The sequence below is a fragment of the Microtus oregoni genome, unplaced genomic scaffold (assembly GCF_018167655.1).
Source record: "Microtus oregoni isolate MIOR12 unplaced genomic scaffold, Mior012 000025F_ref0000491, whole genome shotgun sequence".
NCBI lineage: Eukaryota > Metazoa > Chordata > Mammalia > Rodentia > Cricetidae > Microtus > Microtus oregoni.
The window spans coordinates 8,763,281-8,791,058 of record NW_024543084.1 but is presented as its reverse complement, the minus strand read 5'-3'; the positions used below and the strand labels follow the sequence as shown (position 1 = coordinate 8,791,058).

General features: G+C 54.3%; 5 protein-coding genes across 7 annotated transcripts; 2 read left to right on the top strand and 3 right to left on the bottom strand.

Moving 5' to 3' along the window:
- Nucleotides 1-57: 57 nt before the first annotated feature.
- Tprn (taperin) lies at nucleotides 58-9,035 on the bottom strand. The gene is made up of 4 exons (XM_041674853.1): nucleotides 6,915-9,035; nucleotides 2,175-2,400; nucleotides 1,979-2,085; nucleotides 58-1,871 (listed from the first exon to the last, which is right to left on the bottom strand). Exons 1-4 carry the CDS (start codon nucleotides 8,790-8,792, stop codon nucleotides 1,809-1,811), a joined length of 2,274 nt encoding a protein of 757 aa, XP_041530787.1. The 5' UTR covers nucleotides 8,793-9,035; the 3' UTR covers nucleotides 58-1,808.
- A 5,027-nt stretch (nucleotides 9,036-14,062) lies between these two features.
- On the bottom strand, nucleotides 14,063-14,906 carry Tmem203 (transmembrane protein 203). The gene has a single exon (XM_041674652.1). The coding sequence runs from the start codon at nucleotides 14,681-14,683 to the stop codon at nucleotides 14,273-14,275; it is 411 nt and encodes a 136-aa protein (XP_041530586.1). The 5' UTR covers nucleotides 14,684-14,906; the 3' UTR covers nucleotides 14,063-14,272.
- An 83-nt stretch (nucleotides 14,907-14,989) lies between these two features.
- Nucleotides 14,990-22,372, top strand: Ndor1 (NADPH dependent diflavin oxidoreductase 1). Of its 2 annotated transcripts, none has more exons than XM_041675074.1 (14): nucleotides 14,990-15,162; nucleotides 15,445-15,522; nucleotides 17,634-17,731; nucleotides 19,152-19,250; nucleotides 19,334-19,435; nucleotides 19,558-19,767; nucleotides 20,053-20,174; nucleotides 20,259-20,479; nucleotides 20,557-20,664; nucleotides 20,835-20,949; nucleotides 21,096-21,242; nucleotides 21,335-21,453; nucleotides 21,521-21,615; nucleotides 21,718-22,372. In XM_041675074.1, the coding sequence occupies exons 1-14, from the start codon at nucleotides 15,028-15,030 to the stop codon at nucleotides 21,860-21,862; spliced, it is 1,794 nt and encodes a 597-aa protein (XP_041531008.1). In that variant the 5' UTR covers nucleotides 14,990-15,027; the 3' UTR covers nucleotides 21,863-22,372. The 2 variants fall into 2 exon arrangements, with proteins under 2 accessions (XP_041531008.1, XP_041531009.1); XM_041675075.1 differs by having other exon boundaries at nucleotides 15,040-15,162; nucleotides 15,494-15,522.
- A 90-nt stretch (nucleotides 22,373-22,462) lies between these two features.
- LOC121462920 lies at nucleotides 22,463-25,038 on the top strand. Its single transcript, XM_041674899.1, has 2 exons — nucleotides 22,463-22,479; nucleotides 22,968-25,038. The coding sequence occupies exons 1-2, from the start codon at nucleotides 22,463-22,465 to the stop codon at nucleotides 23,821-23,823; spliced, it is 873 nt and encodes a 290-aa protein (XP_041530833.1). The 3' UTR covers nucleotides 23,824-25,038.
- A 482-nt stretch (nucleotides 25,039-25,520) lies between these two features.
- Nucleotides 25,521-27,657, bottom strand: Rnf208 (ring finger protein 208). 2 transcript variants are annotated; one of them, XM_041675055.1, is made up of 3 exons: nucleotides 27,344-27,657; nucleotides 27,112-27,206; nucleotides 25,521-27,009 (listed from the first exon to the last, which is right to left on the bottom strand). In XM_041675055.1, the coding sequence occupies exon 3, from the start codon at nucleotides 26,481-26,483 to the stop codon at nucleotides 25,686-25,688; it is 798 nt and encodes a 265-aa protein (XP_041530989.1). In that variant the 5' UTR covers nucleotides 26,484-27,009; nucleotides 27,112-27,206; nucleotides 27,344-27,657; the 3' UTR covers nucleotides 25,521-25,685. The 2 variants fall into 2 exon arrangements, with proteins under 2 accessions (XP_041530989.1, XP_041530988.1); XM_041675054.1 differs by lacking the exon at nucleotides 27,112-27,206 and having other exon boundaries at nucleotides 27,261-27,657.
- Between the last annotated feature and the right edge of the window lie 121 nt (nucleotides 27,658-27,778).

Below are 27,778 nucleotides of genomic sequence, written 5' to 3'. Positions count from 1 at the left end.
GGAACGAGGTGGCAAGGGGGGGGGGAGCAAGCAAGAGAGATCGGGCGGGGGGGGGGGGGGGGAGAGCACACACAGAACCCGAAAACCATGTGTCCCTTTTGGCAGCAGCCTAAATAACCTGTGAGAGTGGTCCTGACCCTCCCTGGGGAGGGGGGCAGAGCTTGGTGGGCCTTTCCAGAGGTGGAGTCCAGACCAAGGCAACTCCCAGAGGGAGGGGGCTTGAGATGGAGTTTTCTGCTCCATTGGCACCCCAAGGATGAATGCTGGGGGCTGGGGTGATGCTTCCAGTCATCCCAGACTCCTTGAATAGGGGGGCATCAAAGGGCTGGAGTCTCACTTTCCAATATATATACCAGCTGTTTTGGTTCTAGGTCTCAGCATGGACTGGGGTTCTTCATCTTGTCCATTCCTCAAAGTTCTGTTTGGTCCAATATATTGCTGCTGCTGCCAGGACCCAGCTCCCAACCACAGGTGTTGCTTACTCCTATTTTCAGGAGCCCTATGGCCCAGCTCTTGACCACAACTTCTCGGGCAAGTTTGGAAGTATTTGTTGACCAAGAAGATCCAGAAGAAAGATTTGATAGTCTACACCTATAATCCCAGCACTGAGGAAGAAGGGGGCCTTAAGTTCCAGGCTGTTCTAGGCTGCATAGTAAACTGTAGGCCAGCTCGGGGTACAATGTGAGGCCCTTTTTTTAAACAAAAAGTGTCCATAAAACTGGGCTTATTCTCTGAGGAAAACATACATACACTCCATCTGAGCCAAGTCAAGCATTATATCTGCCCTTAGGTGACAGGAAGCCATTTGCTCATGTCTGTAGATAGCCCTACATCTTCACGGCTGCCTAGGCCTCTGAGAACACAGCTTCCAAGCGGGCAGCTCTGCATCTCCCTAAACTCTTGGGAGTTCTCTGTTGCTACAGCCTTGTTACAGTCTCATAGGGCAGGAGGCATCCAAATCAAACATGAGAAAAGATTTCCCAAGTTCCACTTAGCCCCATTCCAGTAGTGTAGCTACATTCCTAGGCTCCTGGCCCCATGGTGAATCCTGTCATCTACAACACTCACCTTCCTCCCACCTGGCATCTAGATCCCTGGGACATGGAGTTCCAGACCCCACAGGGTAGGTCCACTTCCCACTGCACTAACTTTGAGGGAGAAAGTAGCAGGTTTAGTGTGGGGAGAGAACAAGAGCAAGACCTCAAGATATAAGAACACCAGACTAAGGCCACCTTTTGCTTCTTTGCACAGGTACCCAAGTTAGGCCTTCACCTTATTCTCAGACTGAGGACTGTGTAAAAAAGGCAAAAGCAGCCTTGTTACAGTGTTGTTTATTGAGTCCAATATCAGAAAGAAAAAAATACCCTATCATCTATCATGAAGGGTGCCACCATAGTAGAATCATGGACTAAGGGCAGGAGCTTGGGGTTCATTCAACAAAGAACAAATAGCTAGGACAGCCTCTCACTCCTGACAGTGGCCCCTCCCCAGAAGGTAGGAGCCAAGAGGCAGGACAGACAGCACTCTGGTGCAAGGTCTGTTCAGGCTCCCTACCTCATCACAGATGAGATGTTATGGACAGATGTCAGCCTGTCCCATAGGCAATTCCCACCTGTTCTTCCTTGGCACCCCCAAAGGGGAGTGAGATTCAGACCTGAACCTAAAGGTAGAAGGCGACAGGGAGAGAGGAAGGCCCAAAGAGCCAGATGGAAGGGATACAGAATAAAGTTAGGGCTCCTGGGCATTGACTGGCTTCCAGAATCACCACACCTGGGGCTAAGTCTTAGCCATCCTGGCAGTTCCAGGGGTCAGAAATAGAGGGCTGGCTCGCTGCGGAAGTCCGAGAGATCATTCTGACTGGCTGGTGTGAGCTGAAAGAATAGAATATAGCCACTAAGCCTTTCCAGGCATCAACCCCTTCCCCAGTAGGCTAGCCCGTGAGGGTCTGGGTGTTCACCCCTCTCTCCACCTGGCTTACCATGACCTCCTTCGGTGGGAGTTCCACCTCACTTGGAGCCTGCACCAGTGTCTGTTCCTGCCACTTGCTGAAGGCCATGGAATGCTTGGGAGTGTAGCTGGACAGGCCTGTGAGCCAAAGAGAATAGGTATGGATACCTGGAAAATGTGGCCCAGGTTCCACTTACAGCCTGCCCATCCCAACGGGCGGTGATTACCTGAGCTGCCATCTGGTAGTCGGGGGCTCTCAGGTCCCACACTGCTTACAAATGTGGCCCGGGGCAGAAAGAGGGAAAAGGACTTCTCTGAGTCAAGCCCCACTTCCTCCTCTTCACCATCTTCCTCTTCCTCTTCCTCCTCCTCCTCCTCTTCTTGGGCCAGGGAGCTCTCAGAAGGGTATTCAAATGTTGTGTGCAGGCTCTTGTCATTGAAGGAGATCTTCATCTAGGAGTAAAAGCCACGTCGGCAGGGGCCCTTCCACCCAGCTAAGCAGAGGCATTAACAGGGAGAAAAGACCCTTCTACCAAGAGATATAGACCCTACCTATCCCATCCTCTGCTTGCAGCAGCTCCTAAGACTAATTCCACGTTCTGGGTATCTGAGCACCAACCATCACACTGCAGGAGCCTGCTTAAGAGGCTGATACCCAGGAAGTTGGTGCTAGGTACCATCATGCATTTTTCAGGCTAGTGGGGAGTCCCACTTCCATAGAGTTTAGGATACCAGCAATACCATCAATGACCGCCCCTACTGTGTATACCTCAGTGACTCCAGAATTTCATATTCAAGCAAATTTTCGCTTCTGTCCCAGTGGCCTGGTTCTGAAGGACAGAAAGCTGTGGGCATCCTCTGTCACGATCCTCCTGCATGCTGAGAGTATCCCTGTCCCCGCGATTCAGTTATGATTGCTGAGGTTCCCTAGCCCTCAGCTGCGCTCAGCCTAGTGGGCTGGGAATGAACATGAGCACTCATGTGCAGCAGATGGGGCAGTCTTGCCGGGCTCGAAATATTAAACTCCCAGGCACAGGACACCGACAGCCAGCTCAGGTTCCCCCTCTTCCCCTGGAAGGAGCCAGAGGCCCAGCAGGATGGAAGAGTAGCCTAGCAGGAGGGTTGAGCCTGTCCTGAGGCGGCAAAGTGACCCTGGCACAGGCCACAATGCACAAGGGCCCACAAAAGCAGGAGGCCTGAACAAGCCGGCATCCTGCCTCCTGTCCCTCTCAACCAACGGCCACACTTGCCCACATGGCCATTAATACCCCTGAGCCCTCTCTGCCCATCGGGAGATTTTCCCCCCCCGCCCCAGGACCAGGGCCTGCTCAGAGAGATCTGTTCTCGCAGGTCCTCCCTACTTTGGCCATCTGCACACATGAACAGGAGCTGGAGAGACTCCCCTGGGTCAGGAGATGTCTACTCCTGTCATAATGAAGGCACGCTGTACCCTGCTCTGGCCTCAGAGGCCTACCTAATCCTTGAAGACTAGATTGAACTGGAGACAGATAAGGTAGACATTGTCACCTGGCCTTCCTGACTAGCCTTCTGAGACAGGTACCCTAGTAGGAGCCCAAGACAGTAGAGGGCCTTCTAAATCTAAGTGGCCCCCGGATGGAGCCCTTGAGTCCCATCCCCCCTACTACTGAGAAAACAGGACCAGCTGCCAGGGCCCAGCTGGATTAGCACACCCTCATTAGTCTGCATGACCAGTTCCCAGCAGGGAGGCTGAGGGGATAGATCCATGTGGGTATAGTGCCTGGCACGGCCTGGCCAGGCTGGGGGTGGGGAAGTGGCTCGTAAGCCTGCCAGTCTCAGCTGCCCCCCCCCCCCAGGTCACTTACTATCTCCCTTGTCTCCTCTGCCAGACCAGTGTTCATAGGCCTCCTCCCTTCCAGCAGAGGTCAGTGGGTCACATGGTGACTCATGCTTATGACCCCTGCCAGGGTGGAGCTGCCAGGGCAGGCGGGGGAGGTACAGACAGGGATTGTCACTGTATATACCTGGTCATCAGTATCTGGGGGACTTTACCCAGCACACCTCATACAGCAGGCAGGTGATGGAACCTCTGGGCCTTCACGGGGGCCTTTAGTGGCTGAACCTCCCAGCTTTTACAGGGCCCTTTTGTTCTCCTTCAACCCGCCCTACCCATACACACCCAGCTTGGGTTACCAAATGGTGTCCACCCTGGGACTCAAAGCAGGGAAACTGCTCCACTGGCCCGGCTGAAGGTGATGTTTAGCCAGACCCTGCCCCCACTCCCTTGCACACACTGTCTGGCTCCCATCCCCCATTGGCCCCCAGCCAAAGTTCCCAAGGGTGACAGGACAATAGATCAGAGCCACCCAACTGGGATATCCACACCTGCTTCCTCCTGAGGGCAGACCCTGCACCAGTGAGATTTCATAAATAAGGGTCCATTTTCTAGGGGGTCACCCATGAGAAGACTTGGGGGAGAGAAACTGCTCATAAAGAAAGGCAGGTGAGAAGACACTCGGGCCAACGGGGGGAGCCAGTTGCAGACTGAGGGGAGCCGATGCTGCTGGAACCAGCCCAAAGGACAGACGCACCTTCAAATGGGAGCCAGGCTGAGGGCCACAACTGAGCCACAGAAAGTTGGGGTGAAGTTTACACCTACCGGGAACGGGGGAGCCTGAGCCCTGAGGACACTAACATGCTTGGGTGTGGCACAGGAACCAGAGGTGGGAAAGAGGAAGAAGCAGCCAACCAGGTAGGAGCCACTGGTGCTCCCAATCTGGGAGGAAGGGGTAAAAGGATACCCCTCTTGCCGAGAAAACACTGGGGGGCTAGGAGGGAAGAGAGGTGCAGAGAGGGACTCTCTTTCCCAATAGATAACCAAAATGGAATGTTTCTGCCAAGCTGCCTCACAAGGACACTGGTCAATAAAGTCAGCCCTCACTCCCCAGAGCAGGGCTGAATCCCTGTGAAGTCACAATATGCTCTCCAAGTAGGCTACCCCACACCATACCCTGCTGCCTAGAAGGCCCAGTGAAGAGCAACCCCTCAGCTATACGCTGGAAAACCACGGGCATTGCCTTGGGGTAACCCAGTCATGGGGGAGGGGAACCAAAGTGTGCAGAGGCCCCAAAATCCTCTGGGCCCACCTACTCCAACCAAGAGGAAGCCCAAGTCTGGGCCAGGACAATGACTTGAGCTGCAAAACAAACACTCTGGGTTTCTCTAGGGGCTGCAGGTAGGAGGAATGTCAAGGAAAGGACAAAGTCCAAGAAGGCCTCACCCTGCACCCTGCTCTGAAGGTTGGGCAGCTTTGGGCCCTGCCCCCTCCCACAGGCATTCTGTCTTGCTGGGCAGGGCAGCTGGTGCATGCACAGGCAGGATAGCACAACCAGCAGGTTGTGCTGCTACAGAAGGCCCTGCCCAGGCCACTTGGCCGTAATGAGCATCGTCCATCTGGACCCCCAACTCCCTCAGACTGGCCCAGACAGCCAAGCTGCTGGCCAGGGTCCTACCCCCAACAGTATTTGGGCCTTGCCCTGCTTTTGTTTTTGAGATCTACATGAACATCACACCTGCTCTTCTCACTTTAACCAACCAGGAATGACTCCCACAGTTGCCTTCAGACAGGGCAGGCAGGGTAGCCAGGCTTAGTATCAGCCTTTCAGTCTCAAGAGGAAGCCACGTTCATGGTGGAGGAGTATCCCCGGATAAAAGGTTCTAGAAACAGGAATCTGAACTCAGCTCCTGTCCCATGAGCTCCATGGCTTCATGAACCTCCTAAGCTTCAGCTTCCTCCTCAACATAAGGGGTGCTTTTCATCACTTCTTTGTCAAGTACGGGGAGGGGCCACCTCAGAGATAGCAAGGTCAGGGTCACAGGGAAGGAAGGAGTAGAAAGACGGGGAAGGGGCCTGGGTCAATATGGCCCAAGAACTCAGGGTAAAGAACAGACGAGAGTGGAAGAGATGTGGGCTCACGTGGTAAAAACTGTTACAGCTCTGAGTGTCCTCACCAGAATCCCCCAAGAGTGATCACTGTAGATTCCTGACCCAGCAGATTAATTGGCAAGGAAGATGATGCCAAGGCCAATGGTGTCAGGAAGCAGAAAGGGAGGGGAAAAATAAAAAGAGTGAGGAGGTGTGGCTCGTCACAAAGGATCCCCATGGAAACCGAGGCTGGAGGTGGCGAACCCGGGCAGCCTAGCTTCTAGCTGTTCTGGAGCAGAAACTGTGGGTGCCATCTTGGCAGAAGGGAAAGGTGCACCTCCCTTTACCAGCTGACCGAAAGTCACGTGTCTTGGAATTTGCCCTAGGGGACAAACACAGACCCTGGAACAATCAGGAAGAATCTGAGGAACGCTTTCCTTGTACCCAGAGGGTTCCAAGCCACTAGCCAGAGATAGACAGGAAATAAGGCTCTGGCCAATTCTGAGCCTCTAGGGGATTGTTCCTTGAGTCTCTCTGCTCAAGGCCCTCTTGACCGAATCTGGCAGGAAGCACCGGAGCTCAGTCCGTGCTTACAGAGGCAAAGGCCTGCCAAGCTCTAGCTCCTGTACTTTCCAGGGTTCTGCGAACCTCCAATTGGCTCCACACAGCTATGTGTTCAGGCTGAGCTCAGAGTGAGGAGGGTCTGCCCTAGCTTCTCATTTACATTCTCATATCCAGGCTCTGGATATCTGTACAAGCCAGGTTCCATAAGCATATGCCAGGCTTATCAAATCAAAGACCAAGTGAGAGCCAACAGGCCAGGCTATTTCCTGAAGGTAGACCTGCAATTAGTTGGGACTAACCATTCCAAAGGGTTGCAGGGGCTCCGCGCTGCCTGGCCAGCTCTTCCTTCCAAACCTCGGGGGTAAACAGCAGGCTGACCAACCCCAGCCTTAAACCATCATAGCTCCACAAGGGCCCAGAACCTGGCACAACCACACAGCCCAAGTCTGTCATCTATCCAGAAACCGACCATGCCAGCAGCCCTCTCCCTAACATTTACCTTTTTTCTGGAAGAGCCAGCCTTGATGAGGCAGGACTTCTGCAGGGCCAGGTAACCACCGATCACTTCAATCTCATGTACAGTGGGGTAGCGTTTCTTAAGGGTGTTCTCCAGGGCAGGGTGGGGTCCCAAGAGGCTGTCAGTGTCCTGTTCCTCAGCCTCCTGCTGCTGGGACTGCCCATTGGCCTTACTGAAGTGTGGCTCCTGAAGGGTCTCTGGCTTCCTCTTGGGCACCACTATGAAAGTGTTGCTGCCTCGGTTTGGGAGCTCTGCGGTGTGCCCAGGCCTGGCAAGGTGCAGGTGGTACTGGGGGGACCCACCAACTGCTGAGGAGGGCAGTTGGGCTTCTTGGGAGGGCTCCTCTTCTGAGTCTACTTCATCAATGAAGGTGACTGGAAGTCCTGGCCGCCCAGGCTCCTGGCCATTCTTGGCCAAGCCAGGAACCAAGCCCTCAGTCGGCTCTGCTTCAACAGTGGTTGGTAGGAATGGAGGTGGTGAGGATGACTGCTGCCACCTAACAGACCTGTCTGTGACAGCAGTGGCTGTCCGGGGGCAGCCCTCTTCCCTAGCTGCCCACTGCATCTCAGCAGTCAAGGTACTCCTCTCTAGGACAGGCGCACCATCCACTGTAGACACCGGCTGGGCTTTGAGACCCTGGCTCTGAGAGGCCCAGCCTACCTCCCGGTTTGGCTCCTCTGACTGCCTCCCCTCCGAAGGATGGTTCCCAAGGGCCTTGCGCTTGGGGATCAACACGAAGGAGTTGCGGGAGTTAACACGGAGGTTGGCCAGGGCCCTGGCCTGAAGGTCCCCGATTGGGATAGTTTCCACATCTGGCTTGGGGGCTGGCCTTATTTCGAAGGAGTCATTGGCGCTGGTGGCAGAGGAGACCCACCGGCGCTGGTTGGGAGTGGCACTGGTTGGGCTGGGCGCCGGCAAGGCAGGGGGCCCAACCGGAGTGGCACTTGGGGTCCCAGGGCTTGGGGGTGAGTGGAGGGAAGGTTCCCCTGACTCCACCTTTGGCTTCCACTTGCCCGGAACAGGAGGAGAGCCCGACAACCCATTGACAGGGCCGGCCGGGAACTTCTGGGTCACGGGTCCATTAGAAAGCGAGTGATTGACCGCACCGCGGGGCAGGCCCCGGGGGTGGACAGTGAAGGAGTTGCTGCCCGTCTTCCGTAGGAAGTCGCTGCGCCGGGCCCCAGGACCCGCGGTACCATCGGGGTGCGCGGGCTCGCAACAGGCGGAGCGCTGACTGGCGCGCGGGGCAACGGGAACAGGCGAAACAGGGAGTGCGGGCTGGCTGGGACGCACCGATGGGGCAGAAGCCAACGACCGATTGGTGGGAGCGCGCGTGGCAGTAGATGGAGGCGCCACGGGAAGCTGCGGAAGCCCAGAGTGGGAGCGCTCCGGGCTCCCGCGGCTGCGGGGGGAGGCCGGCGAGTCGAACTTCTCCAGCAGTCGGCTGACACGGCCCGGCTGAGGCGCCTCCTGAGGCGCCTCGTACACCACTACCTCGGCAGCGCGGATGCCCGCAGCGGGCGGCACGGCGGGCGGGAAGCCAGGAGTTGACTCGATGATGAGGATGTTGTCGGCTCGGATGGTACGCACGCCCGGCACGCGACGGTACAGCTCCAGCAGCTGCTGCGCCGGCCGTGCCCCTCGCCGCCGCTCCGATTCAAGTCTCATGAAGGGGTTCTCGCTCAGAGGACCCAGACTCTCCGCCAGAACCAGCTTCTCGTTCTGTCCCTCCGGCGCCGCTCCGGGTCCCGGGCCTCCACTCAGGGCGGCCAGTTTAGCTCGCCTCCGCTCAAGGATCTCCCGCTTCCAGGCGGGCATCGCGGTGCGCGACCCCGGGCCCGGCCGCCCTAGGCCGGCCATGCTTGCGGACGCAGCCGCGGACGGGACTGCACAGGCTGCAGCTCGCCGGACAGACTCTCAGCTACCTGCCTCAGTACCGCGCCGTGCCACGCCCCCCTTGGTAGCCGCCAATTGGGCAAGTGCGCTCTGACCCAAGGGCAGACTTGCCCGCCAATGGGAGAGTTATATGGCCCAATTGATTGGAGGACACTCACTTACACCCTCCCCCTAAGGCGTCCTTATTGGACTGCGACCGGCACCGGCCAATCGCTATTGGTAAAGATCAGTGGGCACGCTCCCCGGCGAGGCACGGCTCAATGGCAGCCCCTCACTTCCGCCTCTGCGCTCTGGACGCGGCACCTGTGGGCCACAATTAGGACTGGTTTTGGCACGGCACCTAGCAGACCCTTGCGACCTAGATGACCTTGGTACAGTTCCGACTTCCTCGACACCCAGGCAACCACTGTTTTCTTGGGAAAGAGCCGTGCGCAAGAGCCGGAGGTCCTTGCTCCCGTGGACAGTATACAAGCGCACGGGGCTTTCCACCTTTGGGCCCAGGCCCTGCTCCAATCAGGAGTCCTTGAACCTCCGCGGACAGACAGGCGAGGGCCCCTTCAGGACCTAGAAATCCTGCGTCTTAGATCCACTCAGGCATAAGAAAATTATTTTTTCGAGAATCTCGGTTTTGTAGATCCCAGAGCTGTTGATTAGACCTATGTATGTGAGCCTCTGGAACAGTTTGCCATTTCTGGCCCTGCGCACCAAGGAAGCAGCCTCTTTTCTACACACGAACAGGTTACACATGCAAGCAGAGCGACACACACTTAGGCAGTTCTGTCACACAAAAGAGCACAAAAACTAGGGCAAAGGTAGTCCCAGTTCTGTTGAACTCCCTCCAAGAGTGGGAAGGGGGCCAGTGACTGGGTCACAACCTCACAGCCGAGGCTGGGCGATGGTGGTGCACGCCTTTAATCCCAGCACTCGGGAGGCAGAGGCAGGTGGATCTCTGTGAGTTCGAGACCAGCCTGGTCTACAAAGCTAGTTCCAGGACAGGCTCCAAAGCCACAGAGAAACCCTGTCTCGAAAAAAAAAACAAACAAACAAAAAACAAAACAAAAAAAACCTCACAAGCCGGGCGGTGGTGGCGCACGCCTTTAATCCCAGCACTTGGGAGGCAGAGGCAGGTGGATCTCTGTGAGTTCGAGACCAGCCTGGTCTACAAAAGCTAGTTCCAGGACAGGCTCCAAAACCACAGAGAAACCCTGTCTCGAAAAACCAAAAAAAAACAAACAAACAAACAAAAAAAAAAAACCTCACAGCCGACAAGTCTTTAGGAAGTTTCTTTGGGCAGAACTGCATATTACCCAATCTTTACCCCCTTTCCAGTGTACACAGTAAGGCAACTGCCTGGAGGCATTAGAAAATTGGGGAACCGGGTGGTGGTATCCCAGCACTTGGGAATCAGAGGCAGGCGGAGTTCGAGGCCAGCCTGGTCTACGAAGCAAGTTCCAGGATAGTTACACAGAGAAAACCTGTCTTGAAAAAAATAAAATAAGCTGGGCGGTGGTGGCGCAAACCTTTAATCCCAGCACTTGGGAGGTAGATGCAGGCGGATTTCTGTGAGTTCGAGGCCAGCCTGGTCTACAAGAGCTAGTTCCGGGACAGGCTACAGAGACCCTGTCTCAAAAAAAACAAAAAAAAAAAAAGAAAAGAAAAAGAAAAAACGAAAGAAAAGAAAATGAAAAAACGAAAGAAAAGAAAAAGAAAATAAATAAAAAAAGAAAAATAAAGAAAATTGGGGACCAAGTCTGTGTTTCCTTTATCTGCCCTACAGACAACAGCCAGCTCTGTTTCATGGACTGTGGGTCTCTGCAAAAACAGTGGATTCTGCCTAGGGACATGTGCCTTTGCTGGCTTCTGGGTGCGTGGCAGTCTACAATCTGGCACCACCTTAACACTGACTTACCTGCCTGCCCATTCCATTAAACAGGAGATTATAAACTGAATTCCAGCTATCCGGAAGCCTTTCCCAAATCACTTTTTATTTTTCTCTTGATAGCATCAGAGATTGAACCTAGAGCCTTTTGGATGCTGGGCAAGCACTCTACTACTGAGCTATGGCCCCTCAAATCACTGCTCCAACGGAAGCTTCTAACACAGCTTCTTATTAAGCTCTGAGCCATCTCTCCAGCCCCATACTCAAAGCTTCTTTACTCAGATTTCCCAGTTCCAAATCACCAAAACAAAACAGGAACACAAAACAAAATCTAAAAAGTATTAAAGGAAAACTACTCCAAAGTTCAGCTTGTATCTTGCTTTGACAAAAGCCATCCCTATCCTGGGTTGGACACGTTTTCTTCCAACTGGGGCAAATCAGCCAGGCTAAAGTAGCCATGCCCAGACAGAGGAGGGCCAAGCTGCCCTACTGGAGCACAGATCAGCATCCCTGTTCTGCCAAGGGCCACATGCAGTTATTAGCCTAGTGACTCTGTCACCAGGAGACATGGCAATGTCTCAAGAAACTTTTGGTTATTACAGACAAAGGCTGCTCCTGACATCAAGTGAGCAAAGTCTGGCACACTACAAACATCCTACATCTTCAGGACAGTCTCTGCAGCCACAATAAAAACTGACAGGGGCTGGTGAGAGAACCTATACAGCTGCAACTCATTCCTGGAGCTTGAATGCCCTCTTCTGGCCTCCACGGACATTGCACACTTGGTGCACACCATATATAAAAATCCTTTTTTTTTTTTTTTTTTTTTTTTTTTTTTTTTTTCCGAGACAAGGTTTCTCTGTAGCTTTGGTGCCTGTCCTGGAACTAGCTCTTGTAGACCAGGCTGGCCTCGAACTCACAGAGATCCACCTGCCTCTGCCTCCCGAGTGTTGGGATTAAAGGTGTGCGCCACCACCGCCCAGCAAATCCTTTTCTTAAATGATTATTATTATTATTATTATTTTTAAATATTTATTTATTTATTATGTATACAATGTTCTGTCTGTGTATATGCCTGCAGGCCAGAAGAGGGCACCAGACCTCATTTCAGATGGTTGTGAGCCACCATGTGGTTGCTGGGAATTGAACTCAGGACCTTTGGAAGAGCAGGCAATGCTCTTAACCGCTGAGCCATCTCTCCAGCCCTTATTATTATTTTTTTGCAAGAATGATCTAGCCGGGCGGTAGTGGTGCACGCCTTTATCCCCAGCACTTGGGAGGCAGAGGCAGGTGGATCTCTTTGAGTTAAAGACCAGCCTGGTCTATAAAAGGAGTTCCAGGAGAGCCAAGGCTACACACCCTGATGTTTTGTTTGTTTGATTTAAAAAAGTTCCAGCTCTGCTGAAGAAGCTGTGCTCTCCAGGTCACATTAGATCTGTCAACTATTAACTTTTGTTGATGCTCTTCTAGACTCCACTCCCCTCTTCTCTCAGGCTGCTGCATCTCACAGCCCAGGTCAGCTTCCAACTACACTGCCGGTGATGACATTGTAGTTTTGATCCTCCTCCCTCCACCGCACCCAATTGGGGATTACAGGTAAACACTCTTAACAATGAAGCTATAGCCCCAAGTCCCTTTTCTCCCCTTTCTTTCTGTTTTACAGCCACTTCAGGAAACACTGCGACATCCTGTTTTAAATCCTTTAAAAATGTAAAACTTAGAGCTTAAGATGGCTCAGCAGGTAGAGGTGCTTGCAAGCGGGCCAGACTACCTGAGTGTGTTCTGATATCACAAGGCTAACAAATCACCTGCATGAGTGGTGTGGCGCAGGTGCACCTACATACACACACAAAGAGATTTAAAATGTAAAAACCATAATGTAGCTCAGTTGGTAGGATGCTTGCCTAAACCAGGTGTGATGGTGCATGCCTTTAATGCTAGCCTTTGGGCGAGAGAGGCCAGCCTCTGTGATTTTGAGGTATGGTGTACAGAGTAAGTTCCAGGCCAGTCAGGGTTACGAAGTTCCTATTTCAGTAGTAATAGTACTACTAATAATATAATGCTTGTCTAGTATACATGATGCCCTAGGTTTGATTCCCAGAATCACATAAAACTGGAAGTTAAGCCAGGTGGTAGTGCCACACACCTTTAATCCCAGCACTTGGGAGGCAGAGACAGGTGGATCTCTTTGAGTTCAAGGCCAGCTAAGTCTACAAGGTGAGTTCAAGGACAGGCTCCAATGTTACAGAGAAACCCTGTCTGGAAAAAAAAAAAAGAAACAAAAACTAAACAAACAAACAACATAAAACCAAACAAAAAAGCAAGTTTGAAGCAAGTGTTGGCTACATAACACCCTATTTAGAAAAAAAAAGTAAAAAACGATTCTGACTCTCAGATCTGGGCCACTAAAAAAAACAAAACAGACCTCAGACCATCATTTTTCAACTTTATAGGGTGTCATCAGAGCTCACCAGTGGCATGTACACTAACACGGAGTCAAGGGCTCTGTTTTGGCGCTCAAGGAAGTACAGCCTGTTGTTTTCAGCTGGGACAGTAGTGGTGCAAGTTACCCATCTTCTAAAATAAGAAACAAGAACTTTCAAAAAATATTTAGTCTAACACCCATTGTGCTCTACCATACGTTCCGGGGCACCAACCACCTCAGCCCTGTGAGCCGCTGTCCACACGGCAAGGAACATCTTCATGTTCACCTACTCAAACATTGAGATGTCGTCTATATTGTTGATTTCAACAAACATTCTTTCCATCTCAGCAAACGGTCTCATTTGGCACACGACTGACATAAAATCAAAGACCTTGGGTCAATAAACTCAAGTTGTTCACAAGCTCTTATGTAAAGTACCCATTGCCATGAGCACGGGAGAACCTGTTCCTGTCTTTGGTCCTTCAGAGAGGTTTGTCTAGCTCAGGTGTACTAATGATGCCTGCCACCAGGTGGTGGGGATCGCTGTGAAACTGCAATCTGTTGGGCCAGGAAAGCAATACCTTGAGACCAAGAGTTTTTTCTCAGACTGCAGATAATCCTATTCATGCCCTTTTGCAATAGTTTGATGTCTCTGTGTGGGATGAAATGAAGAAAGGACTATTCTTTCCCTGGACAGGAAAGAGTGACGCAAGCTCTCTCACACTATCGATCGATGGTTTAACAAGTCTGGCCTGGACCAATGGAGGGGCAAGCGTTGAGGTCAGTGGTCAGTGCTGCTGAGTGAACAAGCTGATTTAGAAAGGGGTACATCACCATGGGAAATACTCAGAGTCTATCAGGATATTTTACTTATACACAGTTTCCAAATGTCAGAAAAGTTCAGTATTATCTGACAACTCATAGCATGAATAACAGGAAATAGATTTTACTAATCAAGCTTCACTTTTAAGTTTAGCTGAGGAAACAATCTTAGATATAGAGAAAACTGGACAGTACGCTGGGCACAAGCAGACACTGATTTCTGACCAAAGCTCCTCCAGTGTGACGCCAAGTAGGGTCTGAACTGGGAGATCCAGCACTCCAGCTGGGCGGTGCTCCGTTTCCAGCCCGTGCACGAGGCTAGTTGACGCGACAAGCCCGGATCATGAGCAGCTGCAGGAGAATGAAGACCGGAGACGTGATCAGGCCGAACCAGAGCTCTCGAGTTTGCTCCACTAGCTTCTGGCACAGCAGCATCTCAAAGACAAACTTGAGGCTAAGGACTGTGAGAACCCAGAAGAGGCGCAGTACAGCCAGCCGCTTCTCCCCGTCTTGGAAGAGGCGTACCGACACGATAGTGGTGAAGTAGGTGCTGAGCCCGTCGGCGGCGAAAAAGGGCACAAATACGTTCCACCAGGAGAGGCTCGGGGCCAAGCCGTCCACTCGCAGTGCCAAAAGCACGGAGAACACCAACAGAGCCAGGAGGTGCACAAAGATCTCAAAGGTGGCGAAGCCCAGCCATTGTACCAGCTCCCGCAGCGAGAATAACATCGCGCCTATTTAATACCGGCCGCAGTCCGGCCGACGGCGCCCCACACCGGGCCGTGCCCGCTTCGTCCGCGGGCCTGGCTACCGCCTGCTGCCGCCTCTGCACACACGAGGCAGCAAGCGGCCGAGCCCGGCCTGGACCCCGGCTCCGGCGCTCCCCGCTTCTCCAGACCCCTAATCTGGACCCGGAAAGGGATGCTAGCGAACGCCGCCCCCGGTCCAGACGCTATCCCCGCCCACCCACACCCCACCCACCTCGCGGTGGCTCAGCCTAAGGGCGTCATTTCCTGTTGACAACGGAAGGGGGAAGTGAGTGGGGTGTACGGTTCTGGCCCGTGTGTGTGGTAATGCAGGTTCCGCAGCTACTTGTGCTTTTCGGCAGTCAGACTGGCACAGCCCAGGATGAGGCGGAGAGACTGGGCCGCGAGGCCCGGCGCCGGCGGCTAGGTTGCCGCGTGCAGGCGCTGGACTCGTATGCGGTGGTGAGGCTCGGGTGATTCGGCAGAGACCCTCCACCGGACCCCGCGTCCTCGAAAGGAGGGCGTTTGAGTGCGGCCCTTCGGCCCTAGGCGGATTTAGGGGAAAGGGAGGCTTGGCACGAGGCTGAGACCTGAGAAGGAGAAGGCCTGGTGGCCACTGGGAATAATTCTCCAAGCACTTGACTCTGTTACCCTAGATGAATGGGCGCGGGTGGAGGGCGGTGCAGGGAGGATACTGATGAGGGCTGTCAGAGACCTTACACGTACCCGTGTCTTGTCCTTGAGGCGGATCTCATTAGGGAGCCCCTGGTGATATTTGTTTGTGCGACCACAGGCCAAGGAGACCCTCCTGACAACATGAAGGTAAGGCTGGCCTCATGTGTGCCCTCACCCCGTTTTCATTGCTGTGAGAGTCCCCAAGGTACATAGGAAACAGTCGCCCTTTAGTGCTTGATGTATATGAGAGGTAGCTTTGAGAGGTAGTCTTTGAACGGGTCTGGGGAGAGAAATAGCTCTTAATAGCCACTTGATAGCCTTGATCTCTATTTTTAGCCATTTTGTTTGTTTTCCCAGGCCCACTAGGAGGGTCTTGGCATAAGAATCACAAAGCCCCTACCTCCTCCAGGACTGCCATCTAGCATGGTCAGACAGGAGGGGTTCCCCTTTCCCAAAGGTCAAGCGATAGTCTTGAGAAGAGTAGCAGCCATCAAGGGTGAATTGAAGTAGAATCAAAACCAGTCTGGAGAGCAGTCCCTAGGCCAGGGGTGATTATTAAGAAGAGCAGTATATGTAGGACAGAGACTAATCTCAAGCACTAGAGATGCTGAAGTAGAAGGGTCAGGAGTTCAAGGCTGCCCACACCTACATGACAAGTGTCTCAAAAGTTCAAAAAAGTAGGGCCGGAGAGATGGCTCAGAGGTTAAGAGCACTGGCTGCTCTTTTAGAGGTCCCGAGTTCAATTCCCAGCACCCACATGATGGCCCTCAGCCATCTGTAATAAGATCTGAAGCTTTCTTATGGCATGTGCGTATATAATAAATAAATAAACTTAAAAAAAAAAAGTTCAAAAAGTATCAGCCACATATGCCGGCATTCAGAGTAATCTCAGCATTCCAGAGGTTGAAGCTAAACGACCTAGCCTTGCACTGGCCTCAAGCAAAACCACTCCTTAAAAAATAAAGAAATTAATTTTATAAAAAAAAACAGGCCGGGCGATGGTGGCGCACGCCTTTAATCCCAGCACTTGGGAGGCAGAGGCAGGCGGATTTCTGTGAGTTCGAGACCAGCCTGGCCTACAGAGCTAGTTCCAGGACAGGCTCCAAAGCCACAGAGAAACCCTGTCTCGAAAAACCAAAAAAACAAACAAAAAAAAAAAAAAAAAAAGCTAAGAAAGTGCCAAGGAGATGAGGGAACTGAGATCTCCCTCAGGTTTGAGGTGTTGTGGTCTATGGACAGATAAGGTGCCCAGCATCCCCCACATAAGGGCAGGAATCAATGGTGTCTGACTCAGTCACAGCAGCAACTGGAGACCTTTGAAGACCCAGAGCCCAAAACCACATGCAGGGGCACGGGTCCTCAGTGACTGCTGAACACAATGGCCTTGGCCTCTCTTCCTTGATCTTCTTTAAAACACATCGTAATTATAGGAAAAGACCCAGTGACTGTGTCTCTGCCTGTCCCCTGCTGGTGAAACTCTCAGTGGGGTGGGCCTGTCCTGAGGCTTTTCCAGCAGCTTCCAAGTACAAATAGGTCACATTCACACAGAGAGGAAAGGAAGGAATGGTCGCTGGAATGAGATGTGAGTGATGACAGGCACATAATGGAAGGGTGAGACAGCAGCCACGCTTAGGAAGGGGCCTGCTGAGAACAGAGGGGCACTCCCAGAGTGGGCTAGACTACCTGATGACCAACAGGACAGAGGACAACAATAGGTGGCACTGGTGGCTCAGAAGCGGCCACTAAACTGGAAAGGTGAATATAAACCCAGAGTTTGAGGGTATGAATCAGTGGGTTGACACCTTCAGAGGGTCAGGCCACGTCTCATCTCCCTTTTACACCCAGAAGACTTCAGTCAGAACTGCAGACCCATCCCTTCAGCAGTGGACTGGCTGGCCCACCACTACAGTAGAAGGGGAAGTGAGTTCACCCCTTAGGTGGGAATAGGAAGAGTAGTTTTATTGAGAATACTGTAAGAGGACACCAGGCCGACCTAGTAACTAGATTACCATGGGGCATGGAGCTACAGGTGACCATTTTTGAGAAATACTTACACGGTGAGGATAAGTTTTCTTTACGTGCAGGTTCCTGGTCTGTAATTGGCATGTTGCTAAGGAGAGATTGGCCAGTGTACACTTCTGGACTCTAATGGTCTTCCTTCCGCACCATCCTCTCCCTGCTGGGGCCTCAGACAGACAGACAGACAGACAGAAAACCGGCCTAAGGTAGGGTCCTAACATGGTTTCCTGTGGCTACAGAACTTTTGGAGGTTCATTTTCCGGAAGAGCCTGCTGTCCACCTCTCTCTGTCAGATGGACTTCGCTGTCCTAGGCCTCGGGGACTCCTCATATGCCAAGTGAGTAGGGGTGGACATGCTGGCCAGATAGGGATAGTTCTCAAGATCATGCAAGAAATGAGACAGGCAACTGAGCCCCAGGTGCCTATCCACGGTAGATCATGTGTCCCTGCACTGTGTTAGCTGACCAACCTTATCCACATATTCTGTAATCCTTGAAGGACTTGGCACAGGGGAGACCACAGTTGGGGTAGGAAAAGGGTGGCAGAGTACCACCATGGAGTCGCGGGTACAGGGAGGCTCAGACCAGCCAGCATTCCGTTCCAACACACGATGACGTTCAACCACACCTGATCTGCCCCTGTTCCACACGGGTTCAAAACACACTGAAGTATCGACAATTTGAAAAGAGCACCGAGGGGGACGGCTTACCTTCAAGTGGCTTGTTAGGCAGGAAGGCGGCTCATGGGTTTCTCTTCTAGGCATGTTGTGGACAGCTGTGTCCGTTAACCAGCAGTGCTGTTCGCATCGTTCATTCTGTGGGGTGGTGATGAGGGATTTCTCCTCAGAGGTGCACCTAGATATCTAAAAGCTAGGACAGCAGCACTTTGAACACTTTCTGCATTCACAGGGCCTAGTATCATCCAGCATTGAGGGCAACTCAATCACCATAAACTGTTCTGTACATGACAGGGTTCTTAATTTAGATTTAAGTCAGGTGGTGGTGGCGCAGGCCTTTAATCCCAGCACTTGGGAGGCAGAGGCAGGCTGGTCTCTGAGATTAAAAGAACAGAAATGGAAGCTGGGCATAATGGCTCACTCACCTGGAATCCCAGCACTCAGGCTGAGAGGATTGCCACAATCTCTAGGCCAGCCTGGGCTACAATGTGGAACCCAATCTCACTAAACCAAAAATTAGAAAATAGGAAGATGGGTGGCAACATGGCCTTGCTCTGCTAGAGATTGTGCTCACTTGCAGTGTATGGATGCACAGACCACGTGGGAGGAGACTGTGCTCACTTGGAGTGTGTGGATGCACAGACCACGTGGGAGGGAGTCCAGCTGTGGATGTGGTCCCCAAATGGACAAGCTGGTGCAGGGACCAGTGTGCACTTTACAGACCAAAGGAAATCCTATTACAGGAAAACATGGTTAACTGCCCCTCCCGCGATCTCCAGTGGTAACTGGAGCCCTGACCAATGGGAGTACAGGGCCTTAGTCACTTCAGAAAAGGGTTGATAAGATGAGACTGTCCTCCACATGGCACCTTCTTGAGATCAGGGACCTAGCATTTGCTGTCCTTGTTGCTCCAACCTCATCCCCTGTATACTGAAGCCCCCTCCCTCCTAGGATGAGGCCAGTGTGCACTGCTGAGGGAGTAACGCTTGAGGGAAGCCTGCACTATTTACTCTGCCCAGGAGGTCAGCTGAACTACCTCCCTCACTGTTGGTTATCCCCGTCCGCCTTGCTGTCTCCACAGGTTCAACTTTGTGGCCAAGAAGCTCCATCGTAGGCTGCTGCAGCTAGGAGCCAGTGCCCTCCTGCCCCCATGTCTGGGTGATGACCAGCATGAGCTGGGGTAAGTGGTGGTTGCAGTGGCCTTCTTTGGCCGCTCCATCTTGGCTCTGGCCAGCAGAGGCCAATGCCTGTGCTTTCTCCTAGGCCCGATGCTGCCATTGACCCCTGGCTGGGAGACCTTTGGAAGAAGATAATGGGACTGTACCCAGTGCCTCTTGACTTTCCTGAGATCCCTCTTGGAGTCCCGTGAGTCTGAACCTTGGGGAGTGAGTGCCAAGGGACTTTGAGCTGGTTAGCAAAAAAAAAATCCTCAAGGTATGGTTGAGTGGTCCTGCACACCTGATATTTCTTTCCACTTTCCCCCACAGCTTGCCCTCCAAGTTCATCTTCCAGTTTGTCCAGGAGGTTCCCAGCGTAGGGACTGAGGGGCTAAAGCTAGCTAGCTCAGACCCTCAGAGACCCCCATCAGAGTTACAGCCCTTTCTGGCACCTGTGATAACCAACCAGAGGGTCACTGGCCCCCACCATTTCCAGGATGTTCGGCTGATTGAGTTTGACATTACAGACTCAAGTATCAGGTGAGGGGCAAAAGCCCTCAGGCAGTTTGGCAGGGTGCCCATGTAATGTTGGGAAGCTGATGTGGTCAGGGAAAGGCAGTGGGTAGAGATTCAGAAGGGTCAAACAAAGCCACGGGCTAGGTGGCCCAGTGGCTCGAAAATCTCTACATGACATTCCCTTTCTTCCTCTTCAGTCTCCTTAGTCCCTCCATCCTCCCCCACATCCTCCCCTACTTCCTCCCCTTCCCCTCAGCCCCTTGGTCCTTCCCACATCATCCCCGCATATCTGGTGGCTTTTCCATGTAGTTATGCTGCTGGCGATGTCGTATCAATTATGCCCTCTAACTCGGAGACCCACACCCAGCAGTTCTGCCGGTTGCTGGGCTTGGACCCCAAGCAGTTTTTCCTGCTTACGCCACGGGAACCAGGTGAGTATGGCAGATGCACCACCTCTTGAGGCCAAGGCACTACCTGATGTCCCTGCCCACCAAGTCTCCATGCCATTCCTGCAGGCGTCCCTCACCCACCAGGGCTGCCTCAGCCCTGCACAGTGTTGCATCTTGTCTCACGGTATTTGGACATCGCCAGCGTGCCCCGCCGTTCCTTCTTTGAGCTCTTGGCTTGTCTTTCTCCACATGGGCTGGAGCGGGAGAAGCTGCTAGAATTCAGCTCTGCCAGAGGTCAGGAAGAGCTCTGGGAGTACTGTAATCGGCCCCGCAGGACCATCTTGGAGGTGGGCTTGTGGGCAGTGGTGGGTATGGGCTCTCAGCCCTGGCATGCCACCGCCATTCTAAACCTTCCTCTGTCCAGGTGCTGTGTGACTTTCCACACACGGCAGCTGCCATTCCTCCAGACTACCTTTTGGACCTTATCCCTCGGATCCGCCCACGGGCCTTCTCCATTGCCTCTTCCCTGCTGGTGAGGGACTCAGTGGACTGGCCGTGGGAAAGCTGGGACGGGGCAGGGTGTTTGTAGATGGGTGTTTGCCTTCTGAACAGGGACAGTTTCTCTACCAGAGCCTGCCCCTGGTGGGGTTGGTAGCAGACAGGAATGGTTTAGCAGGGCAGGGTCTTCCCTATGCCCCCTAGGCTCATCCCGGGAGGCTACAGATCCTTGTGGCTGTCGTACAGTACCAGACTCGCCTCAAGGAACCCCGCCGTGGCCTCTGCTCCTCCTGGCTAGCATCCCTGAATCCTGAGCAAGGTGATCTCTATTTCTGGGGGTGGGAGAGACCGCAGCCTCAAGCTCCTACCTTCCCTGTACCTCCTGCTACAGGGGCTCAAGCCCCACCACTGAGCACCTCAACCTTTTGTTTTGACCTCCTTCATGCCTTCTCCCTCCTGCAACAGGACCTGTCCAGGTGCCTCTGTGGGTGCGGCCTGGGAGCCTCGTGTTCCCAGAGACACCAGACACACCCATTATCATGGTAGGGCCTGGAACTGGTGTGGCGCCCTTTCGAGCAGCCATTCAAGAGCGAGTGGCCCACAGCCAAACTGGTGAGTATAGGAGTCCCAGGGCAGTGTGACCACTGAGACGGGTCTGGCTGAGTCCCTGTATCCAGACAGGGGGGCCACCCTATGTACCCCAGGAAACTTCTTGTTCTTTGGCTGCCGCAAACGGGACCAGGACTTCTACTGGCAGACTGAGTGGCAAGAGCTAGAGAAGAAAGGCTGCCTGACCCTGGTTACGGCCTTCTCCCGGGAGCAGGTGAGTATACTCAAGTTAGGTGGGGCAGGAGTGGGGATGGCTGGGACTCAGCCTGTGACACCTGCAGGAGCAAAAGGTGTACGTGCAGCATCGGCTCCGAGAGCTGGGGCCCCTTGTCTGGGAGCTGCTGGATCGCCACGGTGCCCACTTCTACCTAGCAGGGTGAGCCAACTTGGGGGTGTAGAGGAACGGACCAGCCTTCAGAGGTGGGGAGTGGGGGTTGGGGCCACAGGATCACTGAGCTTTCTGAGCCTACCCCTCCAGCAATGCTAAGTATATGCCTGCGGACGTTGCGGAAGCCCTGACATCCATTTTTCAAGAAGAAGGACAACTCTCCAGCGCAGATGCGGCTGCCTACCTTGCCAGGCTCCAGCAGACACTGCGTTTCCAGACTGAGACCTGGGCCTGAGGAGCCACTTGCTAGCTCACCTCCACACCAACAGCTCCACTGGAGAGCCTCCTGGAGTCTAGAGGGCCCATTATCACCTCCTGTCCTCTGATCCCAGAACACTTGTGAGACCATGGTGTAGCTTCTTGACTCCAGCTGACTAGCAGGGCACTCCCTGAATCCAGCCAAATTCGGTGGAACCCCGTGTCCCATCCACACTTCCCCCAACCCCAGTGCAATGTACACTCCTGGTTTCCTCTCTGTCCCCATCACTGTGCCCCAGATCTGCATTATGGTCCATACCACAGGGGCTGCTAAGGCCTCCAGGAGGCAGGGAGTCCTGTGAGGGCTGCACTGCCCCTCTGCCCTGGTGCTATTTCCATTCACCCACAGCACCTGTGGGACTCGGGCTCAGGTGAGAGGCCCCAGGGGCTGATTCTCTTGAGCACTGAGAATGAGCAAGTCAGTCTGTCTCAGGCCCTTAACACCTTGAGTAAACTGCCTGGGTAGCTACTCACCTCTGTGTTTTTGTGTCTCCTAGATTTGGGGGTGGTGGGTGGGATTGGATTATCTGCATTTGCTAATGGTAGCCAAAGACTCTTTCAGTGTGAGGCTGCGTGCATGTATGTCCTTGTCAGGTACCTATGCTAGGATCACACTGCACTCGGATGTCTGATGTCTAAGTTCCTGTTGGTCTCCCCTTTGTACTTAGAAGGCAGGTCTTGGCTCTGTCTGATCTTAAACCTTAACAGTTCAGCTAAGTTCATGCCCTTCTTTGATGGCCAGGGAGTTATTGGAAAGTCCCAGCCCAGTGCTGGAACACACTATCTAGAAGAATGAGCAGGTGGAAGGGGTGTGATAGGAGTTGGCCCGCCCATGGGCAGGGCCTCTACCCCTGGAAAGAGAAACCCTGTTGGAGGAGTCAGACAGGTCCGAGGGCAGCTGGGAGCTAAGGAACCTCTGTTTTGTCCGACAACTGCTGGAACAGAGACCAGCCTGGCCAACACCACTCTTAAGCCTGAAATACCAGGAGCTGACGACGCTGCGGGGACCCAAGTGAAGTTTACTTCCGGTAGGGTCAGCAAGCCCAAAGGTGTATCTGGAGGTCAGTGCCCTGGTAATTGAGACCAAGCTCTGTCTGGCTCCTGAGGGCCACACTAACCTTTACATCTCCAACAATCCCTGCTGTCACCCTGGAGTCCCAATCTTCCCATCCTGCTTTCTGTTCTGGTGGTTCTACCCTGGGGCCTAATGACACCAGCTCTACACCCGCCAGTTCACCTTGTACTCCTTTGAGTCCTGAGCTCCTGGACCCACTGCACCAGCTACCAGCAGATGAAGAGGATAATCTCGGCTCCCCCCAGGATGCCAGGGCTCCAGACAGTAAGCCTGAACTGGAGGCCCTGTCAACTGTGGAGGAGCAGGAAGAGTGTGAGGGACAGGTAGAGGAGGAATGCCCCATCTGCACTGAGCCTTACGGGTCTGATGAGCAGCACCAGGCCTTGCTGAACTGTGGTCACAGCCTGTGTGTGGGCTGCCTGCACCAGCTGTTAGGCATAACCCCCAGAGCTGACCTGGGCCGTGTGTGCTGCCCACTGTGTCGTCAGAAGACACCCATGCTAGAGTGGGAGATCTGTCAGCTGCAGGAGGAACTGCTTCAAGCTGATGGACCCCAGCGCCCGGTGCCCATTGCATCCACCACACCCCTACGCCCTGGCCCTGGGCCCTGGGGATCCTTGGAGCACCGCTACCGCCTGCGTTTTCTGGCTGGGCCCGTGGGAGGCCGGAGCTGCCTCCCCTTCCTTCCCTGCCCTCCCAGCCTAAGTACCTGGCTGTGGACACTGCGGGAACGTGGCCCCTGTGCCCGTCGCCTATCACTGCTGAGCCTGATGGCATTAGAACTGCTGGGGCTGGTGCTCATCTTCATGCCGCTCATGTTGCTAGGAGTGTTCTTCATGCTCCTAGACCGCTCCAGCCACTGAGCAGAGCCCAGGGTGTTGGCCAAGCTTTGAAGCCCATGTTTGGATTCTTGTCATTAGCAAAGACTTGCTATCACAATCCCAAGACCAGGCCTGCTCAAGAGCCTAGGTCAGCCAGAGTGCTTACACACCCCTGCAGCCCAGATACTGGCTAAAGCCAAGGACACTAAGCCAAGGACAGCCTCTGAAGGAGATTGGCCTAACAGGAAGGGCTGTGACCAGAGCCCCATGTGCTTATGGACAAACACTTGACTGGCCAGAGGCAATGGCTGGATCCTAACACCGACTCCTGAGGTCCAGCTGGTGAGGGTGGGCGCAAACGTGAATAGAGGTCCAGCAGAATTCTGTTGCTAGGAGAAGGCAAGGGCTGCAGGGACCCTCTGCCCTGTCCACACAGGTTGGTGTGTGCCCCTGAAGGCCACAGTAGCTAGCAGGAGGGGCCAGCACTGCACAAACCCATCCTTCAAAAGCTCCTCACCCAACCTAAGATGCCCTCACCAGACAGGGTATCCCAGAGCAGCTGGGATCAATACTGGTTTTGTACTGCAAGGGCCAAGGTTCAATCCAGACCCCCAGCAAATGCCCAAGGTCCAGCTCTGTTTGTAATTGACTATACAATTCATGTCACTGGACTAGGAGCCCTCATTTCAGCAATGAAGACAAATGTAAGCCCACCTCCTGGCTTATTGGTGACACAGTGTAAGGTGGGCTGTCTCTGTCTATACCCAGCCTAAGAGTGGCTCTCAATAAACAGCTGCTGATAGGCTGGAGAGATGGCTCAGCGGTTAAGAGCATTGTCTGCTCTTCCAAAGGTACTGAGTTCAATTCCCAGCAACCTCATGGTGGCTCACAACCATCTATAATGAGGTCTGGTGCCCTCTTCTGGCCTTCAGGCATACATGCAGAAAGAATATTGTATACACAATAAATAAATATTAAATAAAAATAAATAAGCAGCTGCTATTGATACCATTGTACCACAGCTATCCTCATTATTCCATCTCTGCCATCCAGGCAGCTCTCATACTCTTCAGAGGTACCTAATCCAGTCACAGGCAGACAGAGATTAGCTCATGCTGTCCAAAGGCCATTTCTACATATCCTTGGCCAGAGGCGTAGGAGAGACCCAGCCAATCACCTTACTTGTAGGGCAGGGTCCCCCGAGGATATTTTTTACTTATAAAGATTGCAGGTGTGCTCCCGGCTGCCCCTTCTGCTTTCCTGTTCTCCGCTGGAACCTCTGGTTCTGTAAGTCTATTTCCCAATTAAAGCTATATATATTTATTACAATTTCTATCTGCATTCATTTACGCCGATACACAGAGGAAAGGTACTTTTTGGAGGGTGGGGTGGATATCTCACTGTGAAACCAATGCCGACCTCAATCCTGCCCTGGCTTCCAGAGTGCTGGATTACCAGTGAGCATCCACACACAGCTGAAGGTTCTGCCTGCCTAGCTGGGCCACAGCCCCACATGCCACACTCTAGCAGACCTCTGCACCAATAGGTCCCAGGCCTCCCGAGCAGCAGACTTGGCCCAGCTTGGCCTTCAACAAGTAGAGCAGGCCAACCCTGAATGAAGATGGGTCGCCTTCTGGCAGTTCCTAATTAGACTGGGCTATGGCCCTGGGAACCTACTCAAGGCCCAGGCCCGGGCCTAGCCCACAGGAGTAAGCTTCAATCAGTGAACCAGTGCAAACTTTGGCAAAGAGTTTTAATGGCAAAGTTGGCTGCAGCGACAATGCCACGCAGGGTAGGGCCAGAAGCCACAGTGGGCAAGAAAGGGTCAGCGGGAAACAGGACAGGGCCAGTTCCCTGAAGAAGCGGCGAGCAAGGGCCTGCAGGCAGTCGTGGGCAGGTGGACACTACATGATGGAACAGGCTGATAGTGGGTTCCGCACATGGCAGGTGCATGCAGCCCCACAGTACTGCCGGAAGGTCTGGTAGCAGCTGCCTTCGGATTCACCCCCCCACTGGCCACCGGATGGGGCCGTCAGGGCTTCAGGTGGCAAGCGGCTCAGGATGGATGTATTGACAGCCAGTGCGGCCAGGCCATAGTCAGTGAAGAGCACAGTCTCACGGTGGCAGGTGGGACACGAGATAAACTTGTACTTAGGGCAAGACTCGTAAAGAATCTGCAGGCACTGCTCACACACAGAGTGCAGGCAAGACAGCACGCGGGGCCGCCGCTGAGTGACGTTGTATGTGTGCCCACAGGTGGGGCATTCCAGGGGCTCACCTGCTATCACTGGCCCGGATGATGAAGGTGCAGAGGCTGTTGGGCCAGGTCGAATCACATATTGATTTACAATGACCTCATCCACTGGTGCCACCCGGGGGAAGCCCAATTCAGAACTGCCCTTGCGGGGCCGCCTTGGCAAGGGTGGAGTGTGGGGTGCTCCTTCCAAGGTAGGCATGTCCCCCCCACATGCCTGGTTGACAATGATCTCTGTGTCTGAGGGCCAAGCACGCTTGGGTGCCAGAGTGGGAGTGGGCCTGGGTGCAGGTGGGAAGCAGGGGGTGGTCGCCGGGAGCTCAGGGAACTTTTCAGGGTGGACAATCTTCATGGCCTCCATTTTGAGGATGACATGGGGGCCTTTCAGGCAGGACATGAGGAGGCCCGGCCATCCACTGCCCACCTCGGGCCCAGGGTCAGCTGGCATCCGGCTCTCTACAGTCAGACCGGACGTTGGCACAGGTGGGGGCGTTGGGTGGGGCCGTGGGGGAAGAGAAGGGGCTGCATCCTGGTCCTGCCAGGCCTGGTGAGGCCCCCGGTTACTCCGTGGACTGCAAGGGGCAGCGGGTGACAGGTTGGGGGGCAGGGCCCCCCCCAGTGGCCACAATGGCTTATCTGGTTCAGTCCGAAGAGGAGGAGGAAGAGGAGGGGGAGGGGGAAGCAGGCGGGGGCAAGGGGGTACAGGAGGCTGTCTTGGGCTGTGGGGTTCACGCAGGGGCTCACCCAGGGTCTCTGTCTGCTGAGGCTGGCAAGGGGGCGTGGAGGGGCCTCCTCCTGCAGCAGAGGTCAGCAGTCCCTGGGCCGGGACATCTGGGCAGGCAGGGGCTAGGTGGGCCCCATGGCTCCAGGACAGGGCGCCCAGGGAAGGCAGCTAGCCTGATCCCTGGCTGCCGGAGGACCTGGGCTGCAGGCTCCGCGGCAACAGCAATGGAGAGGCCTGCACCAGGCCCGAGCTGCGGGTGAGAGACAGCGTGAGGGCAGCAAGGGGCCAACCTCACTTTCGCCCTCACCCCCACCCTGCACAAAGGACAGGGTGCCCGACCTCTGACCCTGACCTTATCCGTGGGATCCAAGTCTTCACGGAATTCTGAACCCAACCCCCTCCCCAGTATGCCCTCCGAGGCCAGATTCACTGTCCGGAGGACTGACCCTATAAGAGAAGGAAGGAATGATGCATCTGACCCCCGCCCCTCCCCCCGCTCACCTGCCCCAGCCTGGCGTTCCCCGGCTGCGCCGCCGCAGCAGCAGAGGTTGTCTCAAAGGCAGGCCTGGATGCGGCGCTCGCACCTTGGCTCTCTGGCTCTAGCGGCTCCGATAGCTCCCGCGGCTCCAGCAGCGACTTCGGGCGATGGCGGGCGAAGGCGGCACCCAGGGGCGCGAGCGCTGGTGCTGGACGCAAGGCTCGGCGCGGCGGCGGCGACAGCGGCGACGACGGCAGCGGCAGGTGCGTGCGGAGCGTGGCGCGTTCTGCGGCGGAGGCGCGGGGACCGCAGTGCGCGCGGCGCCCGCCCGCGCCCGCAGCGCCACCCCCCGTCTGGGGACCCGCGCGGGGTCCACGGGGCGGGGCCAGTCTCCTAGCCGCCCCTCGATCCACTCCTGGCCTGGCGTCTGCTCCCAGGGTCAACCTCCCAGCTAGCTACAGGCGGGTCGGGATCCCCGTGTCGCCAACATTCCCTTTTTTCCCCCTTGGCTGCCCCTCCGCCTTTTGTAAGGGAAACCTTT

Excerpts from the sequence above, each read along its gene's own strand:
- Tprn (XM_041674853.1), bottom strand. The coding sequence starts at position 8,792 with ATGGCCGGCCTAGGGCGGCCGGGCCCGGGGTCGCGCACCGCGATGCCC. Across the intron at positions 2,401-6,914 it reads CTGGCTCTTCCAGAAAAAAG|ATGAAGATCTCCTTCAATGA; the intron begins GTAAATGTTAGG and ends TTTTACTCCTAG. Across the intron at positions 1,872-1,978 it reads TCCCACCGAAGGAGGTCATG|CTCACACCAGCCAGTCAGAA; the intron begins GTAAGCCAGGTG and ends CTATTCTTTCAG.
- Tmem203 (XM_041674652.1), bottom strand. The coding sequence starts at position 14,683 with ATGTTATTCTCGCTGCGGGAGCTGGTACAATGGCTGGGCTTCGCCACC.
- Ndor1 (XM_041675074.1), top strand. The coding sequence starts at position 15,028 with ATGCAGGTTCCGCAGCTACTTGTGCTTTTCGGCAGTCAGACTGGCACA. Across the intron at positions 19,251-19,333 it reads GATGACCAGCATGAGCTGGG|GCCCGATGCTGCCATTGACC; the intron begins GTAAGTGGTGGT and ends GCTTTCTCCTAG. Across the intron at positions 19,436-19,557 it reads GAGATCCCTCTTGGAGTCCC|CTTGCCCTCCAAGTTCATCT; the intron begins GTGAGTCTGAAC and ends TTTCCCCCACAG.
- Rnf208 (XM_041675054.1), bottom strand. The coding sequence starts at position 26,483 with ATGCCAGCTGACCCTGGGCCCGAGGTGGGCAGTGGATGGCCGGGCCTC.